At 39.6% G+C, this 21,489-nt stretch overlaps 1 protein-coding gene across 1 annotated transcript; it reads left to right on the top strand.

Annotated features, from left to right (window-relative positions):
• The first annotated feature begins 504 nt into the window (after positions 1–504).
• LOC139709813 (CCR4-NOT transcription complex subunit 11-like) lies at positions 505–21,220 on the top strand. Its single transcript, XM_071621775.1, has 11 exons — positions 505–548; positions 3,957–4,062; positions 5,463–5,597; positions 6,525–6,635; positions 7,216–7,385; positions 8,097–8,229; positions 12,256–12,462; positions 13,324–13,473; positions 15,655–15,759; positions 18,131–18,181; positions 20,720–21,220. The coding sequence occupies exons 1-11, from the start codon at positions 505–507 to the stop codon at positions 20,900–20,902; spliced, it is 1,395 nt and encodes a 464-aa protein (XP_071477876.1). The 3' UTR covers positions 20,903–21,220.
• Positions 21,221–21,489: the final 269 nt, after the last annotated feature.

Here is a 21,489-nt window from a genome sequence, read left to right as displayed (position 1 = left end):
GCCCTAGGCCTACTCTAAATTAGGCCCTACCCTAAGTACTACAGTACTAACGCAGTACCTACCTGAAGTTTCTATGAGGTACTAAGTAAGCGTAGATATCGGGGTAGGGCCTACTCAAAGAGGTTCTACTGCACATCTGGCCATTTTGTCGGGTCGTTGATCCAGAGTCCTGCCGCGATTTCATACGGGCACAGGTCCAGTCCGGCCGCCTTAAACTTGGCAAAATACCGGGACCGATCGATCGACAGGATCCAGATTTTTAGAATATTGCTGGCAAGACATATGATGCATGTATCTCATTAATGATGGCACAAATGACAAAATGAATAATGAAAAACAGTCCCCATGTCTGAGCTGCGTAGAGTTGCACATTATTATACGCGTCGCACATGCACAGCATGCAGTATGCGCATTATGCAGGCTTAGCGCTTGCAAGCTGTTTGTTTTCACTCCAGTCGACCGGAAGTGACGTGTAGCCGACCGCAAGAATAGTCGCCTGCCACAATGGAGCAAGGTTTATCAAAGAAAGACAGCGTTAATCTTACAGGGTGAGTTTGAGTCTGGCTATTATTTCTGATGATATTTATTTTCTTTAAATTCTATCCATCTGCAATACCAATAATATCTTTGTTTTCGTGAAAACAGATGGTTGCATAGGTCACTGTAAAAGCCAACGCGAAATATTAGGAATGGGACTACGGAAATTCTGTAGAGCCTACTACACAAGAGCGTGCATTGCATTGCATTGCCATTATGCATTGCATTGCCATTGGTGATAAATAGTTTAGGCCTACCACATAGATTCTACTAGGGCCTAAATGTTTTACTATATCACGTATATAGTAGGCCTACTTAACTATATCTGTAGGGTTGGGGGTACCACGTATCAGTCCGGGAAACCCGCTCATGGCATAAGGACCTCCCCCGCGTACGAGGATGGTCCCTCCTCATGAGGACCTCCCCCCGCCTCATGAGGCCCCCCATTCACTTCTTATTCATCTCACATCTGACGTACAAATTGTCGCAACTTTGCACGGTGATTTTTTGTTACACACACATGTCCACTATCCATGATGAAAAGAAGAAAAAATCCTGTCTGTTTTTTTTTTCAAAAATCGAGTTTTAATCAACCGATGCAGAGCGCCCATCAAAACACGGGCGCCAGAGCGTTCGCACAATGCAAGACTGCCGCACCTAGCGGCCTGATCCGACTAAATATTTTCGATGCTTTTTTCTGCGGCTCTCACCTCTCCGCGCACGAATCAGCCTCGTGAAGCTGAAGTCTGACATCTTTGTACACAAATTCGTAACGAGAAAAATTAAATCAGTACTAACCTGATCTTGTCCATATATTCCAAATTACTATTCCACACTGATAGAGTAGGTGGGTAGATGACATACTCCAGTTTGTTAGCAAAATAATCACTTTGTAGGTATGACGAGTTCACTTTCTTCGTCAATTCCGCCCACGATTCCGCCGTTTGGGCGCTTTTTCTGGAATCATCCCGCGACGCGACGTACGTCGCATCACATCACGCATCCAGCACATACCAGACTGGTATGTGCTGGATGCGTGATGTGATGCGACGTACATCGCGTCGCGGGATGATTCCAGAGAAAGCGCCCAAACGGTAAGCGGGCGGCGGCAGCTAAAAAGGGAACCTTGCGATTGGCACCCCCTCCCCTCCATAGGTATACACGTGAATTTCACAGCATAGGTAATACACGTGAATTTCACAGGCCATAGCTAATAGTACACGTGAATTTCACAGCCATGCGTTGTTACTGAGCAGATGTGTAATTTTTAGCTTGGTTTGTTTGAGTTTGATTTTCGTTTCTTCGTTTTTATTGTCTTTATAGCTAATGACACTTAATCCTGTGCGTAGTGTACCTTTTCGTTCTATACGCAAACAGCCATGATACGCAGGGTGCCGATGGGAAGGTGCCCTGCCGATAGGTGGTGCCCCAACCATACACAGCCCTGTCGCTGTACACAAGTAAGTCGCGCCATACAGGGCTGTACCGCTGCCATCTGGACACTAGTCTAATAAAGTTATGGCCATGAATTCCGGGGCGTCGATTCTATTTTAAATTTTGCCTTTTTACTATTTAAAATGTAATTTAACGTTAGGCCTCTAACGTTAGATAGGGCCTAACGTGTTGCTGACTGCACCATATTTGTTACTCAGAGTCAGAGTACATACAGACTAGGAATTAGGATCTAGACTAGATATCTACATGTATACCGCAGAACCTTGTCTCCATGAAAGATGTAAAGGCCAGAGCCTACACTGCACTAGTCCGTCCACAACTAGAATACGCCTCTGCAGTGGGGAATCCTTATACTTTTATTAATATCAACTCACTCGAGCAAGTACAAAAGTCTGCAGCCCGCTTTGTCCTATGTGATTACAGCCCAACATCATCTTCCACAGCCCTAGTAACAGCACTCGGATGGGATAGCCTTCACTCTCACCTTCCTGCACAATGCACACTTTTTCACAAAATCCAACATCACCTGGTTGCCATGCCCTTCCCACCCGATATCACCCCAGCTAACTACATTGGAAGACAAGATCACCAGCTCAAATGCACAATCCCTAGATCCACCATTGACTCCCACAAGTATTCATTCTACCCAAGAGCCATAAGACTATGGAACCACCTGCTGGGACCTGTAGTAAGCACCGCCAACCCAACATTATTCCAAGGAGCTGCTTTGCCCATCCTCAGGGCAATGCAGCCTCCTGCTGGATCTGCCACTGTGTAAGAGGATCGACGCTGTTTTTACTCGCACTGAGCACCTATACTCACATTTTATTGTATGATAGTGAGACAACTGTACATACACTGATTGACACCCCCTCATGACACACAGTTCGAGTTCATCCCAGTATAGCTTCATGTACAAGCTGCTTCAAGGGATTACTACATGTACACCAAGGTATCAAGGTATCAAGGCCTTGTAGTTGTCCTAGACCACTAACGTTAGGTTGATAAGATGAAAACTTTATCTATTTAGCTACCATCTTCAGCTATCTATATTGACATAGGCCTACATATTTCACAACTTGCCAAAAATGACACCTTTTTAATCCTGTGCTGTACACCGCAAAAATCATAGAAATCGCAGAAATGATTTGAAATGTTGGCTCAGCACTGCAAAATGATGGGCAAAGGGGGCGCTGTCGACCGTGCGGGCGTACAAACTCTAACAGTTAGCAGTGTAATTTGCATTGTTCAAAGCTGGGAAAGATTTATTTTGAATCGCCTAGCGATGATCAGCATTCGGGCTTTAAAATGGGACTTATTTGCTCAGTGTACAGTATGTTGGGTGAGGTGAGGACTCACTATGAACTGATATAAATTGACCATGCCTGTAGTCCAAGCATTTCAATTCACGTGAGTGACTTGTAAAATTTGTGATAAGAATGTAGAAATTTTCAACAGTTTTGCTGTTGTGTGGCCATGTTCGAGGGGTTTAGTAGATTGGTGTATCACACACCGTTGTTTATATGATTCAGGTAGACTCTATTCCAGCTATTATGTCTTTTGCCGTTGGTGTGCTCACACATAATGCTTATTTTACATTATTTTTAAATTTAAAATGAGAAATTTGCAATCACCCTTTGCTTTCTTTCTTGGCACCAACACGCAGTGACAGTGATCAGGTGATGAGATGAGATGATTAATATTTATTAATAATTTATATCTCTTGATTCTGCAGACCAAAAAAAAAAAAACACATGCAAAATTCATTTTTTACTTGATGGAGCGGGTGTGCAAAAAGTAACTCACACGTGAACTTTCACCTTCAGCTTGTGCTAACTTCTACAGTAACTGTTTAAGTGAATTGCTAAAGGTTAATTGTTCTAACAAGTATCTCTGTGCCACTGTGTGGTCAGTCTCAACCTGTTTCACATTTCTTTCTGTCTGTCTGTCTGTCTACATGTCAGGATGCTGTGGGATGAGGCGGTGACGAATAGATCCTTTGAGTCTTTGGCCCAGGCCTTCCATGGCAGCTTCAACAAACAGGAACACTTTAAAGTTGGTTCATCTCTGGTGAGTTATTGAATACAAACAATGTGGAATCAAATGATGACAAGCTGCCTTCGTCGACATACTGTAAAACGAGAAATGTTCGCGTGCATTTTAATTTCACGAATTTCGCGAGCGCCAAGATTTGCGAAATTAAAATGCATGCACAATTTTTTATGTACACTATATGCATTGAACACAAGTGGCAATTCGCAAAAATTTCTTGCCACAAAAAAGGTCGTCGGCTCCAATTCGCGAAAATTTCATGCCGCGAATATATCATGTTTTACAGTAAATAAACACCAATTATTCAGCATTTTGAACTACTGGTATAGCTGTGGTAAAAATCATGGTCATACATTCTGAGATGAGATTTTGTTTTATTTATTTATCTTTAATCACGGCTGTAACTCAGAATGCTTAGAACTCAGAGACATTATATAGAGACTGTAGTGCTGAGAGACATTTCATGTGATAATGCACTATGTACACGTGTAAATATCGTTAATTATTGTTAATTATTAAAACAATAATCAGTATTCATAAAGGTTGATGAAGGGCAATTTGTCAACCATTTGCGATAGAAACAACTCAACGCGAGAATCATTCCATTGAGTCAGTGGAGCTTAAAACAGAAATGTGCTGATTGGTCAGGGTGTTTTCAGTCATGTTTTAAGATTTCCTGTACCGGTACATGTTTTGTAGATTGCTATACTAAGTTACCATCTGGATGAGAACTCAAAATGAATGAAATAGTTGAGTGACTTTGAAATTTGACAAAAAGTGGGGAAAGAAAGTCGTGGATGGTGTCTTACACGACAGCGATAGTGGTAACAAACATGTAGATGAATAAGGCTGTGAGACATTTCATGTGATAATGCGCTATATAAATGTTGTGAAATATTATCATTATTATTACATCTTCTCATGGCATGTTCATTGTTTTGTTCTACAAAGTATTAAGCAAAATGTCCTCATGACTCCTTGCATCCTGGTAAAGTCACCATTAAAGCTAGATATCATTCATTAATATCAACTCTTCCATGGTTTGCTACAAAGGATGAAGTTTCTTTTTTCTTGTTTTGTATGATTTCATTGCAAATGCAGAAGTTAGGTGAAGAGGACTTATGAGAAAATGAATTGGAGGCTTTTCAGGTGTTGACGTCCTAACATCTTTTAATATCTTTTAAATTGCATTCTGTAGATTGTCAGCAATATCTCTGCTTCATGATAGCATAAGATTTGAAAAAAAAAAAACTCTAGAGAGAAAGAAAAAAAACCCTCTAAGTCTACTCTTTCTCGTACCCTTTCACTTTTTTGTGTGTTGTGAGTGCTGCTTGGCCCAGAAAATTTCCACTGCATTGCACACAGTGTCCAAACTCCCTGACACAACTATGCCCTCTTATTGTTTTTGTCATTAACAGGTACTCCTACTAAGTAGCCCGGACCTCCTGCCCACTCCACCTCAGCGGCTGGCTGCCCTATTCCTCCTCTGGGAGATGTACCGCTCGGAGCCCATTGGAAACAACCCCTTCGCCCCTCTCTTCTCTCTGGTCCTGGTAAAAATAAAAATGCATTATACATGTCTACACTCCATTGAATTCTGAGCTTGCCACGAGTTGATAAAGCCTTGGCTGTTACTGTATACGCCGAATATTTTGTGAGGTTTTTATTTTCACGAATTTTGCGAGTAAGGTGCTATTCACGAAATTATAGACACACAAAAATAATGACTCTGATCCCCATATGAACGTGACGCACACGTATACATTTCTTCGTTGAGTACAGTACTCCATGATTGCGAATTCAACCACTCGCGAAATCGTCAGGAAGTCCCGATTCACGAAAATTTAGACTCACTAAATATATGGCGTATACAGTATATGTTGGGGAAGTATGTGGTATATTATTGTTAGTGTCTTTTTTTCCCTGCTCATATCTTACAGGGCATCATGTCTGTTATATTAAATGTTATCATTTTGGTTATAAAAAAATCATGATTTTTTTTTGTTCTTCTTGTTATTATTATCATTATTGTAAGTAGTGAGAGTAGTAGCAGGAGTAGTAGAAGTAGCAGTATTGTTATTATCATTAATGATACTAATAATTGATATCATTTGTTATTATGAGTATAAAATCATCTTCACCATCACTGGTATCTCATTTATCCGTATTACTATACATACAGTATGTACATATTACAGATTTGTGAAAACATTTGCAAGTAAAAAATACTGCTACTGTATGGTAGGTTATAGATGTTTGTGAATGGTCGGGAAAAGATGAAAGCTGTGTGTGGTGGGTAAGTTACGGGCTGTTGTCAGACTGATGAACTACAGTACTTTTAAATAGGCATCAGTCACTTTTGCCAGAACTCTTGTTGGAATGAGCAACACCCATTATGAAACCTGTGATCTCTACTTGATGCCATCTGTGAGAATGGTGGATAACCATTTCTCATTGATATCCCAATGTCCATCGTACAGACCAGAACAGAAGATGACAAGGTCACCGGTCCAAGCCTCGTCGCCCCCATCGGCAAGTCAGAGAAGTACTTCCTGTCGCAGCTGATTACCACCACCAATCCTCCGCGAGAGGTGAGGTCAAAGTTCAGAGTTCATCCAGTAGGCTTGAAAGTGGTCTATGATTTTCTTTTCATGCCTGAGCCACTAAGTGGTAATAATAAAAGTGACATTCTTGTATAACCAGTTTTTCAGACTCATTTGTATAAAATGTAATTTACATTTTAAAAGAAATATATGCTGACTATCACCACATTGCTATCAATTCAAAACTTTGTGCATAAATCAGGTTAAGGTCAGACAGAGATGTTGTGGTTGGCAGGTTCCCCTTTCTCTTTACTTTTCACTTACTGGCATTCTCTATTTTGTTGATCACGCAACCATTTGTGATAATTGTTCTTTATTAGTCAAGCTTTGTATTGTCCTACATCTCACTTGCAAATTATTGTGAACACAAGTGTTGATGATCAAACTCTTCACATGGATCCAACTTATGCAGAAGAGCAATTGTTTGTTTGTTTGTTTGGGGGTCAAGTTTTGAGTGTTTGATTACTTCACATCTTGTACAGTGCTGATTTCAGTGCCATGCATGTTGCCAAATTTGCCTGGCTTCTCACCAAACCTGTTGTCCCCTTGTCGCTCCCTGTGCTTGCAGCTCTTCAAGAAGTCGCCCCGCCAGATCGTTGCTATGGACCCTGGCCCCAATGCCCCCCACATCGACCTGACCGGCCTGCAGCTGGCCCTGGCCGAGCGCCAGTCCGAGCTCCCTTCCCTCAGCAAGGCGGGCCTCTCCTGTATTATGAACGACCCGGACCCAGACGCGGGGTAAGTCTCCCGCCCCACTCCACCCCACCCTCAAACTTTGCCACGCTGGTTTTCACCCAATCCTGATAGACTGTACTTTCACAATCCTGATATCTGGACAACTATCCCCTGGACAACTATCACTACCCCCCAGGCAACTATCCCCCAAACAACTACCCCATGCGGGTGACTACCTGAATGACTACTCTTAGAAATAGGACCATGGATTCTATAAAAGAAAATTACCCTCTTTACAAATTCTTTCCCCATCCCCTACCCAACAACTACTCCTGAGGACAAGTTGTTCAGAGGGAAAGGTAATTAGTCCTTGGGAATGATTATCCCTGTGGGTAGTTTTCCTGTGGGTCAATTGTGATGAGGGGTAGTCATCCGAATGGGTTACTGTAAAACATGATATATTCGCGGCATGAATTTTTCGCAAAATGGAGCCGACGGCCTTTTTTGCGGCATGAAATTTTCGCGAACTGGAACTGGTATTCAATTCATATAGTGTAGACAAGAACTGCGAATCTTCGCACTCGCGAAATTCGCGAAATTAAAATGCACGCAAACATTTTGTCGTTTTACAGTAGTTATCTGGGGGATAGTTGCCGGGGGGTAGTGATAATTACGTAGGTTTATAACAATCTACTGTGTGGAAGGTTATAAATTGTGGTCCCAAGTGGAGTAAGAGTCTTATATATTTCTTACTCTCTATTTGCATGTCTGCAGGACACAGTTTGATTCCCAGGTCGCCCAGCCAGTTGTCGAGGCCCTCATCTGTGGCTCCAGGCCGCCCATGGATACGACCTTTACCCCTGAGTTCATCCGACTCCCGCCCCCTCTGCATATCTGTGAGGACGAGGTAAGGCCCTTCATCTCTCTTTTTTGTATCCCATCTGACCCCCTCCTCTCCTCTTTAACCCTAAAACGGCCGAGGGGGGGGGGGGGGGGGGGGGAGGGGCGTTTGAATCAACCCCCCCTTGATATTTTCCATGACTATTCCGCCGTGCTGAATTTTTTGACTACACCGCTCACTGACTTTTGTACTTTTAAGTCTCGCACATCTTTTGACACCATTGTCGTGAAAATCGGGCATTCCGTTACAATGCTGCATGACCTATTGTACATGCTTGTCAGACCGAAAATTGCTCAGAAACTTGATTTTGTGTACAAGTATATACAAATAAAGTTTTCTCACCTTATTCAAAAGATATGATTATTTTCATGTTCATTGGCTGAAATCAATTGATTTTAGCATAATAATGCTTGACATAGGTTCTGTCATAAATTTGGCGAAAAAAAATCATAAAACAAAAGGTCGAAAAAAAAGAAATACATTTGAAATTAATAAAACAATATGGCCTACCATACATAAGAAATCAATTTTGATACCAGATTTTTTTTCCAAGTACATTGTTGGGAAGCTACAAAGAATGTTATCACCAAAAATTAGGATTCTAGGAGCTTTATTTTCTGATTTAGAGCAAAATGTGTGAATTTATGCATATAGTAGCATAATTTAGTAATTTTGTGAAAATTTCACTTTCTTTTTTTTTTTTTTAGTTTGGTAGATTATGCCACAGGTAATGTACAGTATGTGCCAATTTTCATGGCAATTGCGCGATTGTTGGCTGAGATCTCGGGGGAGGTTGATTCTACCCTCCCCCGGCCACAGAACAGCCAAAAAAGCCCGGCCTGGTTAGGGTTAAGGAAGCTCTTCTTTCATCCTCTGCACAGGCTTGATGCAGTCTACGTAGCCTTGCTCTATTAGCCAATTTGTTGTTCCACTATGTGCATGAGCAGAAGAGGCTCATATGCGATGACATGCTTGTTGATTTTAATATAAATTCTTTTGAGGTAAGCCTTTCAGATGATGTAATCACTATTTGTGCAATCCTTATAAATAGTGCTTGCCAGCACATCAACCTGACAGCAACAAAGTGTTTATCAAAGTCTAGTAATTTACCAGACTAATAGACAATGCTTTTTTAAAGGGAAATCCAGTCCAAAAATATGTTACTCTGATAAAAAAGAGTAAAATCATACTAGTTCAACGGTAAGAATTTGACTGAAAACAGATGATAAAGAAGGAAGTTATGAAATTTTGAAGTTTTCTGATTTCTGCAAAACAGTTCTTGTACAGTGGATATGAATATGATGAGTGAGCTGACCATATCATAACCTCACAATTTTCAATTGATCGTGTACAAAGAATGATGAAAATTCTATGTTTCTGTCATTGAAGTGTGAAACATGATGTTATTCCTGGTTGAATAACTTCAGAGTAGTAATCGATTTGATATACCAGGATTTGAGCCTCGGACATAATTGCGCTGTAGTGAAAAACTGGAAATTTCAAAATTTTGTGTACAAACTATATGGCAAGTTGTGAGGGGATGACATGCTCACTTTGCCATTTGCATATATTCATATTGACCGTTCAAGAACTGTTTTCTGACAAATTAGCAAAACTTCAAAATGTCATAATTGCCATATTTTTCACCCGATTTCTATGAAAATTTTACCATTGAACTCGTAATATTTACTCTTTCTCATCAGACCAACTTATATTTGGACTCGATTTCCCCTTTTAAGCATTTCATGCAAAACAATGAAATGGATGCTTTCCCACATGTTAACTGACTGGCCATTCTGATCACCTGGTCACACAAGTTCATTCTGTGCTTAAATGTGAATTCCATATTATGGTTTATAGGTTGGGTAAGCTTATGCTTTAGGAACCTGTAAAAACAAGTGATGTTCCTCACCTGGATGATAATAAAGAAGGACAATTTGGGGAGTGTCCGCATAAGCTTCTTGTTATGAACTGCTTTTAATACCTCCACTCTGCTATTCCCAGTGTATTGCACACTATTCCTAACATTCAAGTTTCTGAAAGAAAGAATAGATTAGGAGCTCACCATACCCACACCTTCAGTTGCAGAGACTCCAATTACTCTTCCACTTTTGACGGGAGGTCTGCCGAAAGCCCACTTTTGCAAAATCTCCCATTCTCCCGCTTGAGATTTAATTTCTCCTGCCCTGGCTCAGTGTCTCCTGCTTGAAATGATTTCTTAATATGTAGTGTCATCATATGTTGAAATATAAGCAGTAGATAGCACGAGAGAGCATCTAGAATCCCTACAGCTGGACCCCGGCTGTAGGGAACTTCGCGCTTCATTCTCATCAAGTTGAAGTCTCCCGTTTGCAAGGGGTTTTAGGCGGGAGAATCTCCAGATCAGAAGGTGCTTCGGGTTGGAGCGTCTGCAGTTGCCCCTTTCCAAATTTGAGGCATAAGACTTTTAGATTAAATGTGGTTTGATGTTATTTTTCAATGAAGAGGTCTAAAGAATGAAAAAACCTTTTGATTTAAAAAAAAAAATCAATACTAAGGCTAATGAGCAGAGTTCTTGCTATATTATTATACCCCCGCCAAACAAAGTTTGAAGGGGGTATATAGGAATCAGCGGACGGTCGGTCGGGCGGTCGGGCGGTCGGGCGGTCGGTCGGGCGGTCCGTTGCAAATCTTGCGTCGCGAACTACTTCCTCAGTTTTCAACCGATTCCCATAAAACTTGGCACAGATGTGTGCCTTGGGTTGTAGATGTGCAAGACGTATTTTTTGACAGTACCCAAAAGTACGTTGCCATGGTAACGGCATATTATGGGCAAAAATGGGTAAAAATCTTGCGTCGCGAACTCCTCCCACAGTTTTTGATCAATTTTTATGAAATTAGGTACAGATGTTCATCTGAATATGTTAATGTGCAAGACACATATTTCCGCAGTGGCAAAAAGTGCGTTGCCATGGTAACGGCATGTTATTGGTAAAATATAGGGCAAAATGCTTCATGGTAAAACTGCTTCATCAGTGTTCTTCCAATTCTCATGGAATTCATATTGAATGTTTGTCTTAGGATATAGGTCAGCATGACACATTTCTTGACAGTGACAAAAAGTATGTTGCCATGGTAACAGCTCACATATTATGAGCCAAAATGATGGAAAATTTTGTGTTGCAAACTACTTCCTCAGTTTTTGCCCAATTTCCATGAAACTTGGTACAGATGTGTGCCTTTGGTTGTAGATGTGCAAGACGCATTTTTCGACAGTACCCGAAAGTACGTTGCCATGGTAACGGCATATTAATGGCAGAAGATCAAGGAAAGATCTTGCGGATTTAACTACTTCCTCAGTTTTTTTACCAAAGCTTATCAAATGTTGTTTTGACCAAAGCTAATGAAATGTTGTTTGGCGGGGGTATAACCAGTCGCTGTAGCGACATTTCTAGTATGTATTTGTGCTTTGACAATTGATTATAGATAGTGATTACAACAGTATAATAATTTAATCTTATTATTTTCATCATTGTCATCTTGATTAATGGTACACATACAAGTAGTATTATTGTCATTATTATAACAATCACCATTGTCATTGCCACTTATCAGTACAACAACTAGTTGTACTAAAACTGCTCCTACTACGTTTGCAGCACAGAACTATACAGATAGAATGCGCAAGCCCATTCACAACCCACGTGTAGCTTTATAGCCACATGCGTACGAAGGCTGCCATTTTGGTGAGTCCTGCTCAAAGAGACTTGACCTTAGGCAGGGCCTTCACAGGCATCTGCAAATCTCTATTTCCATGTTTTAGTTACTCTGAAAGGCCATGCTTCGAAATGAAAAGAGTAGTTTGATCCACAATTACAAACCAAAAAAAAAAGAAAAGAAAAAAAACAAGCACAGGACTCGCCAAGATGGCGGAGATCATGAGCGTTCCCTGGCTATACTTTGAGACCCCGCTTGAGCATTCGATCTGTATAGTTCTGTGGTTTGCAGCAATGATTCTCACTGGCACCAATTACATGTCAACCTCTTCCCCAGTTGGTGTGGATGAACCCGTCTGACAGCAACCACACCATCGCCTGGGACACCACCATGTGCCTGAGCAACAGCGCTGGGCAGGAGGTTAAGCGACTGATGGCCAAGGCCTTCAAGGAGACCCTGATGCTACAGCAGCAGCAGCAGCTGCTCAGTGAGCTGGAGAAGGACCCCAAGCTGGTCTACCACATTGGGCTGACCCCAGCCAAGGTGACCCTGCCACTAGAGGGCGCTGTTTGGATTTATTTATTTATTCAATGCTTCATAAAAACCATATAAACAAACAGAGCAATAGCTGCTCAGTGAGCTGGAGAAGGACCCCAAGCTGGTCTACCACATTGGGCTGACCCCGGCTAAGGTGACCCTCCCACTAGAGGGCGCTATTTGCCTTCTATTAAAAACAACCCAAACTAACAAATGAACAAAAAGAAGTTAAACTGTTCTAAAGGGTGTAAAGCACTTTATACATGGCAAACAATATTAACTCACAGTATACAAACAAGCGAAAATAACAGTATGAAATGTTGTTTCACTGTAGTGAGATAAATTTGATTTTAAACTTCTTGAACAATGAACTGGATGGTTTATTTGCTAATGAGGAGGATAATGAATTCCAAAGTAAGAGGGGCAATGTACGAGAAAGAACCATCGCCAGCCCTTTCGTGGGTCTTTGGAATGATAGGGAAATTTGCTTGCAAGATCCTAGGTGGTACTTAAATTTATGGGTATGGAGTGCTGTATTTTTCATATACTTAACGAGTCTCACTCTTCGCGAATCAGAATTTAACAACAAATTTCTCAAGTGGTTATGTTCACGATTGTGGAGTATAGTACTGAATGGAGAAATGTATGTGTGCCCGTCACGTTCATGTAGGGATAAGAGTCAATATTTCCACAAGTTGTGAAATTCATGAATAGCATGTGACAGCCGAAATTCGCAAAAGCTAATACCATGCAAAATATATTGTGCATACAGTAATTTATCAATGTATTGTGCAACCTCTTTATGAACTGATTTAAATCAAAATTTGTCCTGAATTTCTTTTTTTTTCCCACCATGATATGAAACAGCTGCCGGGATTGGTGGAGAGCAACCCCCTGGTTGCCATAGAGTTACTACTGCGCCTGATTCAGTCCAATCAGATCACGGAGTACTTTGCTGTCCTTGTCAACATGGAGATGTCGCTTCACTCGATGGAAGTGGTCAACCGGCTCACAACGGTCAGTGTGAAAGGATAAGGAATTTTGTCCAGTGTAACACTATTTTCGTGCTTTTTATGCCTCCGCAACGAAGTGGCCGGAGGCATTATGTTTTCGGGTCGTCCGTCCGTCCGTCCGTACGTCCGTACGTCCGTACGTCTGTACGTCCGTCCGTACGTCCGTCCGTCCGTACGTCCGTCCGTCCCGTTTTGTTTTTGTCGATATCTCAAGAACCGTGTGGTGGTTTTACATCAAACTTGGTATGAGGGTATATCCTTGGGGGATGATACTTTGTGTGGATTTTAAGGTCACAGGGTCAAAGGTCAAAGGTCACAGGTTATTTTGTGAAAAAAAAATTGAAATTTCATGTTTTTCTCCATATCTCGCAAATGGTTCAAGGTATCTTCATGGAACTTAGTATATATGCTTGTACCGATGGGCAGTGATTATCTAGGGAAGTTGGGGTCATGGGTCAAAGGTCAGGGGTCAAAGGTCAAGGTCAACTCCTCAAAGTATCACTACTTTCCTTAAAATGCAATATGCCTGAAGGGTTTTTTTTTTTCAAACTTGATGTATGGCATGTATTACCCAATATATATTTTTGGGGAAGTTTCTTGCCAAAAGGTCAAAGGTCAAAAGGTAAAAGGTCAAGTGAAAGTGCTAAATTGCACTTTTTCCTCCATATCTCGAAAGTAACTCAAGGTATCGTCATGAAACTTACATATTTATGCATGTTCAACCTAACAGTGATTCTCTTTGGAACTGTGAGATCAAAGGTCAAAGGCCAGGTTTAGATAATGCTATTTTCCCATTTGATACTGAAATTATGCTTTTTCTCAATACCTTGAAAATTACTCAATGCATAGACTTATAAAAGGGTCAAAAGTCAAGTAAAAATCATCAGTTCCCCAAATACCTGCACTCTGACATTTTAATCATTCATCCAATTGAACCTAGTTCTAGAAAAAGTGAACATTCAGCACATTTGTGTCAAACCTGTCATTTTAATATTTTGCCAATTGTGTGAAACTGTCATCACACATTGTCAAGACATTGTACTATAGACCTATTAGGAGAACCATGCATTATGGCGGAGGCATATCAGTAGCCGTAGCGATATATCTAGTTTGAGTGCTATTGTTGTAGTTCACTTGCACACATGTCGGGATGAAGACTTGAAATGAATGGTTTATGTCCGTAACGTCAGTCAACTTGATATCTACAAGTAATGATAATGTTATTTTTGTATCGACACTAGTGTAAGTTTTAGTAGTGGTAGAAGTAGTAGTAGTTGTAGTAGTAGTAGCAGCAGCAATAGTAAAGATGATAAATATGATAAATTTTGAAATAAATGATAATAGTGAAATTATTCAAATTCATGAAATTCTTCTGTCGAGTTGTTTTTATTGCAGTTGATTAACAATTTGTCCTACATTGACGCTTATTGGTTGCAATACTGAAATTGCTACTACTCACTATAGTAATGACAAGAGTAGTAATGAAAAAAAAATGAGAATAAAACCATTTACAAGATCAACATGATCCTCCCCCAGAAAAATTAAACAGTTGGATAATTTGCACACATACTTGATAAACCATCCTTATCGAACAGCAATTCAAATGAATTATTTTCTCATTGTTATACATTGTACTATCAATTTTTTTTATTGATTATCTCATATGTTGAATATTCTATTCTTATCAGTCCATAGCAGGGACTCTCTTTGTCATACAATACAGATAAGTCCTGTCAAATCAACTAATTTCAGTGCAGTTCACTAGATCATTTCTGTGATGTTTTGAAATTCACGAATGTTTCTTGTCCTACAGCCTAGTAACAAGTAATGATGTTCACCGTGCTCTCTCCAATCCAATTTTTTGTAGGCAGGTATTCAGCTGGCATTCATCAATTGTTCTAAGTTGGGGCAACCTCCGGCAAGCCTTGCAGTTGTTAAAGCAACCTTTTTGTGAAAATAACATGCATATCAATTTGTTTTTAGTACATTACAGAAATAGCTTATTCAGTAAAGATTCATTTAGTGTACAGTATAGTTGTCTCTGCTTAATTGGGTACTGCTTAATCGGGTACTCCGCTTAATCGGGTATAAGAAATGCTCTGCCAGACACTACTCAATTAAGCAGAGACTACTGTACATCCATTTAACCCTGGAGTGTGACTGTAGTGAATTTTTGTCCATACAGGCCGTTGAACTTCCACAAGAGTTCGTTCACCTCTACATCTCCAACTGCATAACCACCTGTGAGACCATTAAGGATAAGTCAATGCAGAACAGACTCGTCAGACTGGTGCGTAAACACATCTTTACCCTTCCACAATAGCATCGTGTGCACCTAAATAGCAGTTCTCTATTTGCACTTTTAGTTATGAACATTGATTTCACTCATGTGTCAAAGTGATAGTTTTATCTTCTAGTACATGATATTCATATCTACTGTAACTAGTATGTCAGATTTCATTTGCAGAGAATTTTCTATAAGAAAAAGACAAAATATATATACATATATGTAGATGATGGTTTATATGTACATTGCATTTCATCAAGGATGATGAAAATACATATAATTATGTGAGCGTTTTAGCAAAGATATAATTAATTTTGATATGCATGTGCATACGTGCATGTGCAATATATATGTTCTATATTGTGTATTGGTGTTCTGATTGCAGGGTGTGTACCACTTGTCTCAAGGGAAAGATGGAAGAAATAATACATGGATGTCAACCATAATAATTATTTTGTTTATGAAGAGCTCATAAAATTTTATGTATGCGATCGTTTCACCAAAGATAGAGTGCATTTTTCGGAAATATCCATTTTCAGAGTTGACATATCAAGGTCCGTAACTAGAATTTTTATTTTCATTATTATTATTTTTTCTGGGGGGGGGGGGGTGGATGGGGGAGGAGGTTCAGAAGTAGAAAAAGTGAACCTTTTTAGCTCAAGTTCATGTTCAGTTCTATTATTTTACGTATTAGGTGCACAAACAATTTTTTTTCTGGTGCCACTTCCAGGTTTCATTAGCTGACAAGCAAAAAAAAAAAAAAAAGGTTTTCGTGCAATTTTCTGGTGGCAATACAATTGGCTAACAAAGATGGTTTCTTGGATCTGCCACTGTTTTTTGTTTCTTTGTTTGTTTCTTTGTCCTTCTACTGCTGGCAAAGGGGGGGGGGGGGTTCCATGGAATCTCCAGAGGAGCATTTCATGAAGCATTTTGTCCGACAAAGTTGTCGGACAAAGTTGCTCTCAGCCAATCAGATGCAAGGATTTCAGTAGCTTGTAACTGTCTGTCAGAAAAATATCCGACCAAAATGCTTCATGAAATACCCCCCTGAACCTCCCCTAGTTATGGGCCTGATATCTGTGTTGAAAACACAAAAATAAAAACAGAACCAAAAGAAAGAAAAAAAAGACAAAATCTTTCATCCACATTAGCATGACATGATAATCAGCTCTTGTGAGGACAATGGAATGTTGACTCAAGGACACCATAGACTCCAAAAAACAAATAAAAAAGAAAAAAGATTTGCCGTCATACATCACTTTGATTTGCCTCTCTCTTATTGAACGATTTCTGTGATTGCTTGGGTGGAATACCGGCAGCTGTGTATATCTAAATTTGTCAATACAAACTGATGTTCTGGCTAGTCTTGTTTGGAGACATTTTGTCATGATTTACTTATTTATTTTTTGTTAACATCTCACCAGATGGGAAAGATTGAGTAAATATGTTCTCCCTCTTTAGAATCAATAAGATTTGAACAGCTGCAGCCAGCTCATATTTGGGAATAATTAGTGTATTTGACTAAATTCTTTTTCTCACAAAGCATTTACATTTGAGTGAGTATTTGTATGTTTGACTTTGAATTTGTCAGCACCATCTGCTGAAAGTTACTTACCCTTTCCCGTGTGTGAACGTCATATTGTTTGCCAGATTTAAAGGACAAGTTCACCTTTATAGACATGTGGGTTGAGTGAATGCAGCAATATTAGTAGAACACATCAGTGAGAGTTTGAGGAAAATTTGACAATCTGTTCGAAAGTTACGAATTTTTGAAGTTTCTACTTAGTCATGGCGGGATGAAAAGACTACTATAGCTTGTGATGACACATGTGTACAACCATATAAAGAAAGAATAAAGAAAATTCAACATATTTCCGTTTTTCTCACATAGCAAAAGAACACTCGACTTCTCTATATCAGAAGGCAGGGGGGATGGTATTACCCGTAACGTACGAAGAAGTCGAAGAAATGTGCACTTTATTAAAAAAGTAAAGTTAAATTGTGAAATTCTCTTTCTATTTTCCTTATATCGTTGTACGCATGTGACATCATACACTGTAGTAGTCTTCTTGTCCAGCAGTGACTGTGCAGATACTTTAAGAATTCATAACTTTTGAACGGATTGTCCGATTTTCCTCAAACTTTCACTCATGTGTTCTACTAATATTGCTGCATTCTCTCAATCCTTATGTATATGAAGGTGGACTTGCCCCTTAAATTGAGCTTTTTGGAATACACATGTTCTACCTTCATCACTGCCTTTCGTATTTCAGGACTGTTGTTAGTCTCTCATGTGCATGAGTGATATTGAACAGCGTATTTTCGTTGTGAAATATTCATATTTTGCTGCTGTTTATATTTCGTCTTTATGCAGGTTTGTGTCTTTTTGCAGTCCTTGATAAGGAACAAGATCATAAATGTGAAGGTATGGTTACTTTATAATGCAGTATTGGAGTATCAGTATTATGGGTGTGGATAAACTACATGTAGCACACAAAACAAATACACAACACACATAAACACTCACACACACACGCATACACATGAACACTCATACACACACGCATACACACACTTAGACAAGGATATTCTTTGTCATTTTTTTTTCTCTTTTCTTCATTTCCTCCACTATTTCTTTATCAGTGCACCCGCATTATTGTATTAGAGCAGTGTGACAAACTCCCATTTGTGGTGGAATGTTAAGTGGCCTGTATCAGTACCACTGTGATATAAGCCATAATGAATTAAATGAGAGCAGATTGAAAGTTGTGTCAGTACATCTAGTGATATTTTGCTAGTCATTTAAAGCTTAAAAATTGAAGAAACTTTTTTTTTTTTTTTTTTTTTTTTTGTAAAAAGGGTGGGATGTGGCTGGTGTGTGTCTTCGTCTATTCTTTTTATTATTCTTTCTCCCGTTAAAGTGCAACCTCATCATAAAGAGATTGGGTATACAGTACCAAAACCCTTTTATAACAGTTTGATTGCAGGTCCCAACTTTCTATATGTCTTTGTTTTTGCAACCAGAAATAGTGAGAAACCCAATATAATGAGCAAATTGGCATGGATTTTAGGTCCTCATTTATAAGAAGGTTCCCCTGTACTATGTGCATGTTTCTCTGTCTACTCCATAAAGGGATTGTATAGTTTTGTTTGAGACCAAACTTCAGGTTTCCAACATTTTTTGTTGAGATAATGAGAAACCTCTTATGAAATGTGAAAGAGTACCTGTATGTAATTCCAAGAGGAATTCAATGTTTATTTGATGAAAATTGGTTTTGAAATGACAGAGATATTCAAAACAGAGCAATCATAATGAAAGGTGGGACCCACCTTTTATTACCATCACTTTGTTCGACTCTGTTTTTGGATGTCTCAGCCATTCCATAACTGATTTTTATCAAATAAACTTGGAATTCCTCTTTGAATATCATGCTCTGTACCATTTCATAAGTGGTTTCTTGGTATCTCGCAAAAAGTGAAAAGCCCAATTCTCATCTCCACCAATACTATACCATCCCTTTAACCCTAACTTACCTGGACTACGCCCTAGCGAGCTTGAATTCCTGAGGGGGGGGGGGGGGGGGGGGCCATTATGGCCCCCCCTTCAGATCTCGGTCGTTGATAGCGCGATCTCGGCAAAATTTTGCATGAACATAAAGCCGGATGTAATCTACAAGACTGCCTGTTAAATTTTCAAAAAATTTGCATTTTCTATTTTAAATCAATTAATTATGCAAATATATGCAAAAAACCTCATTTTCGTCTGTAATTGGCTTATACAAGCTTATGGAATGCTGATTTTTGGTGTAAATATTCCTAGTGACATTCCAAACATTTGTGTGTAAAAAAAAATTCAGTATCAAAATTAATTTCTTATGTTTTTTATTGTTTTATCAATTTTTTATGTATTTCTCTGTTTTTTCGAACTTTTGTTTTTGTTGTTTTTTCAACAGAATTTGTCATACACATTTTTTGAAGCATAATTATACTAAAATAAATTGAGTTCAGCCATTAAAGTTAAAAATATGAATCTTTATATGAATTAATTGAAAAAATACAATTTGTATTGACTTTGTACACAAAATCACATTTTTGAGCAATTTTGGGGTTGACGAAAATTTTTTGAAGGGGCGTGGCTTCAGAACAGTATGCCCGGGCGCAACAAATTTGGTCTCAAAAGTTGCGCGAGACTTGAAAGTAAAAAGTCAGCGAGCGACGCGGTCAAAAAATTTTGCGCGCCGGAATGGTCGCGGAATTTGTCGAGGGGGGGCCATTATGCCCCCCCCCCCCAGGTAAGTTAGGGTTAAGCCTGTCTGTGTGTCATCTTCTCTATATACGTATGTCTCTGGACCTCTTTCTTCTTTCTACATTGAATTGAAGTTCTACTTCTTCCCTTACATTTGAACCTCTTGTAAAGAGATTGGATATACACCCTCTTACAATGGACTCCCGTTATAACGAAGTCCTCGGGACCGGCAGTTTTCTTTCGTTATATTGAAATTTCATTATAACTAAACGAATAAACAATAGAAATGCATAGAGTGGATGATGTTACAGCCTAAATTTTTACTTTGTTGTAACCGGAATTTTATTATAACCATGATCGTTATAACGGGAGTGAACTTTGTAAGAAATGAAATTGCAGGTCCCAACTTTTTTTTATTATTCTTTTTTTGTACCCAGATGTAGATAGAAACCGGAGATACCAGTAATGTATTCAGACCTCCCAACCATACTGAATTTGGAGGAAAGAATCTAAATTTTGACCATTCTCAGTTCTTGTTTCAACAGGAATTTCCTATTTTTTTGGATAATTTTACTTACACACTCCTATGAGAATTGCTCTTTCTTTCCTACTTTTGAGCCAAATCATCCCTATTTTTCAGTCGGAAAGGTTGGGAGGTATGTGGATTTTAGTTCCTCGTTATAATGAGTCTGTGTGTCTCCTTCATGTGTATCACAGGATCTCTTTATAGAGATGCAGGCCTTCTGCATCGAGTTCAGTCACATCCGGGAGGCAGCCGGCCTGTTCCGCCTGCTGAAGACTCTGGACAGCGAGCAGCAGAAGCAGCATCCGCAGCAGCCGTCGTCGACGTCGCCGCTGACAACGACGACCCAGCAGCAGGCACAGAGCGGCAAGAAATGACCCGGATGGGGGCGCTCGCAGATAAAATGAATGAAATATATTGTGGAGACGGCTATACTGACATGCAGCTTTTGAAAGCACTGTGTGGAATGCTTCTCTGTAACAGGGACCTCAACAGAGTGGTTCTAATGGAAATGTATGCCAAAATCTGTCGAAGGGAGCCACATGTGTGATCTCCAAGGTACTGTTATACCAACAAAGCTCTGCCTGCTTTGCAGATCCTGCATTGCAGACCAGGTTCCTGTGTGAGCAATGGTTCAACATGAAGAAAGAAAGAGCTCCTATTGGAGTGTCCATGACTGAGTCCCTATGAGGACTAGAACCATTCCAGGACATAAACTGTTTATACTTTGTACATGGAGAATTGTGCTGTGACGCCTCATGGGACCCTTGCACAGCACAACCGCACAAGAGTAACCTCAATGTGAATGCAAATGAAAATGCAAATGAGGTTTCTTAGAATCCATATTATAATACAAATCAGAATGAAAATATGAATGCAAATAAAAATGCAGATGAGAATGTAGATTATTGTGAATAATTGACAAACACTCTATTTCTTTTATGTGACTATGATAAAACTCACT

Source organism: Diadema antillarum, unplaced genomic scaffold (genome assembly GCF_040938485.1).
Source record: "Diadema antillarum isolate AM-2024a unplaced genomic scaffold, OU_Dant_1.0 seq00001472_RagTag, whole genome shotgun sequence".
NCBI classification, from domain to species: Eukaryota; Metazoa; Echinodermata; class Echinoidea; order Diadematoida; family Diadematidae; genus Diadema; species Diadema antillarum.
The sequence above is the reverse complement of the archived record's forward strand: the minus strand, read 5'-3'. Positions and strand labels throughout refer to the sequence as shown.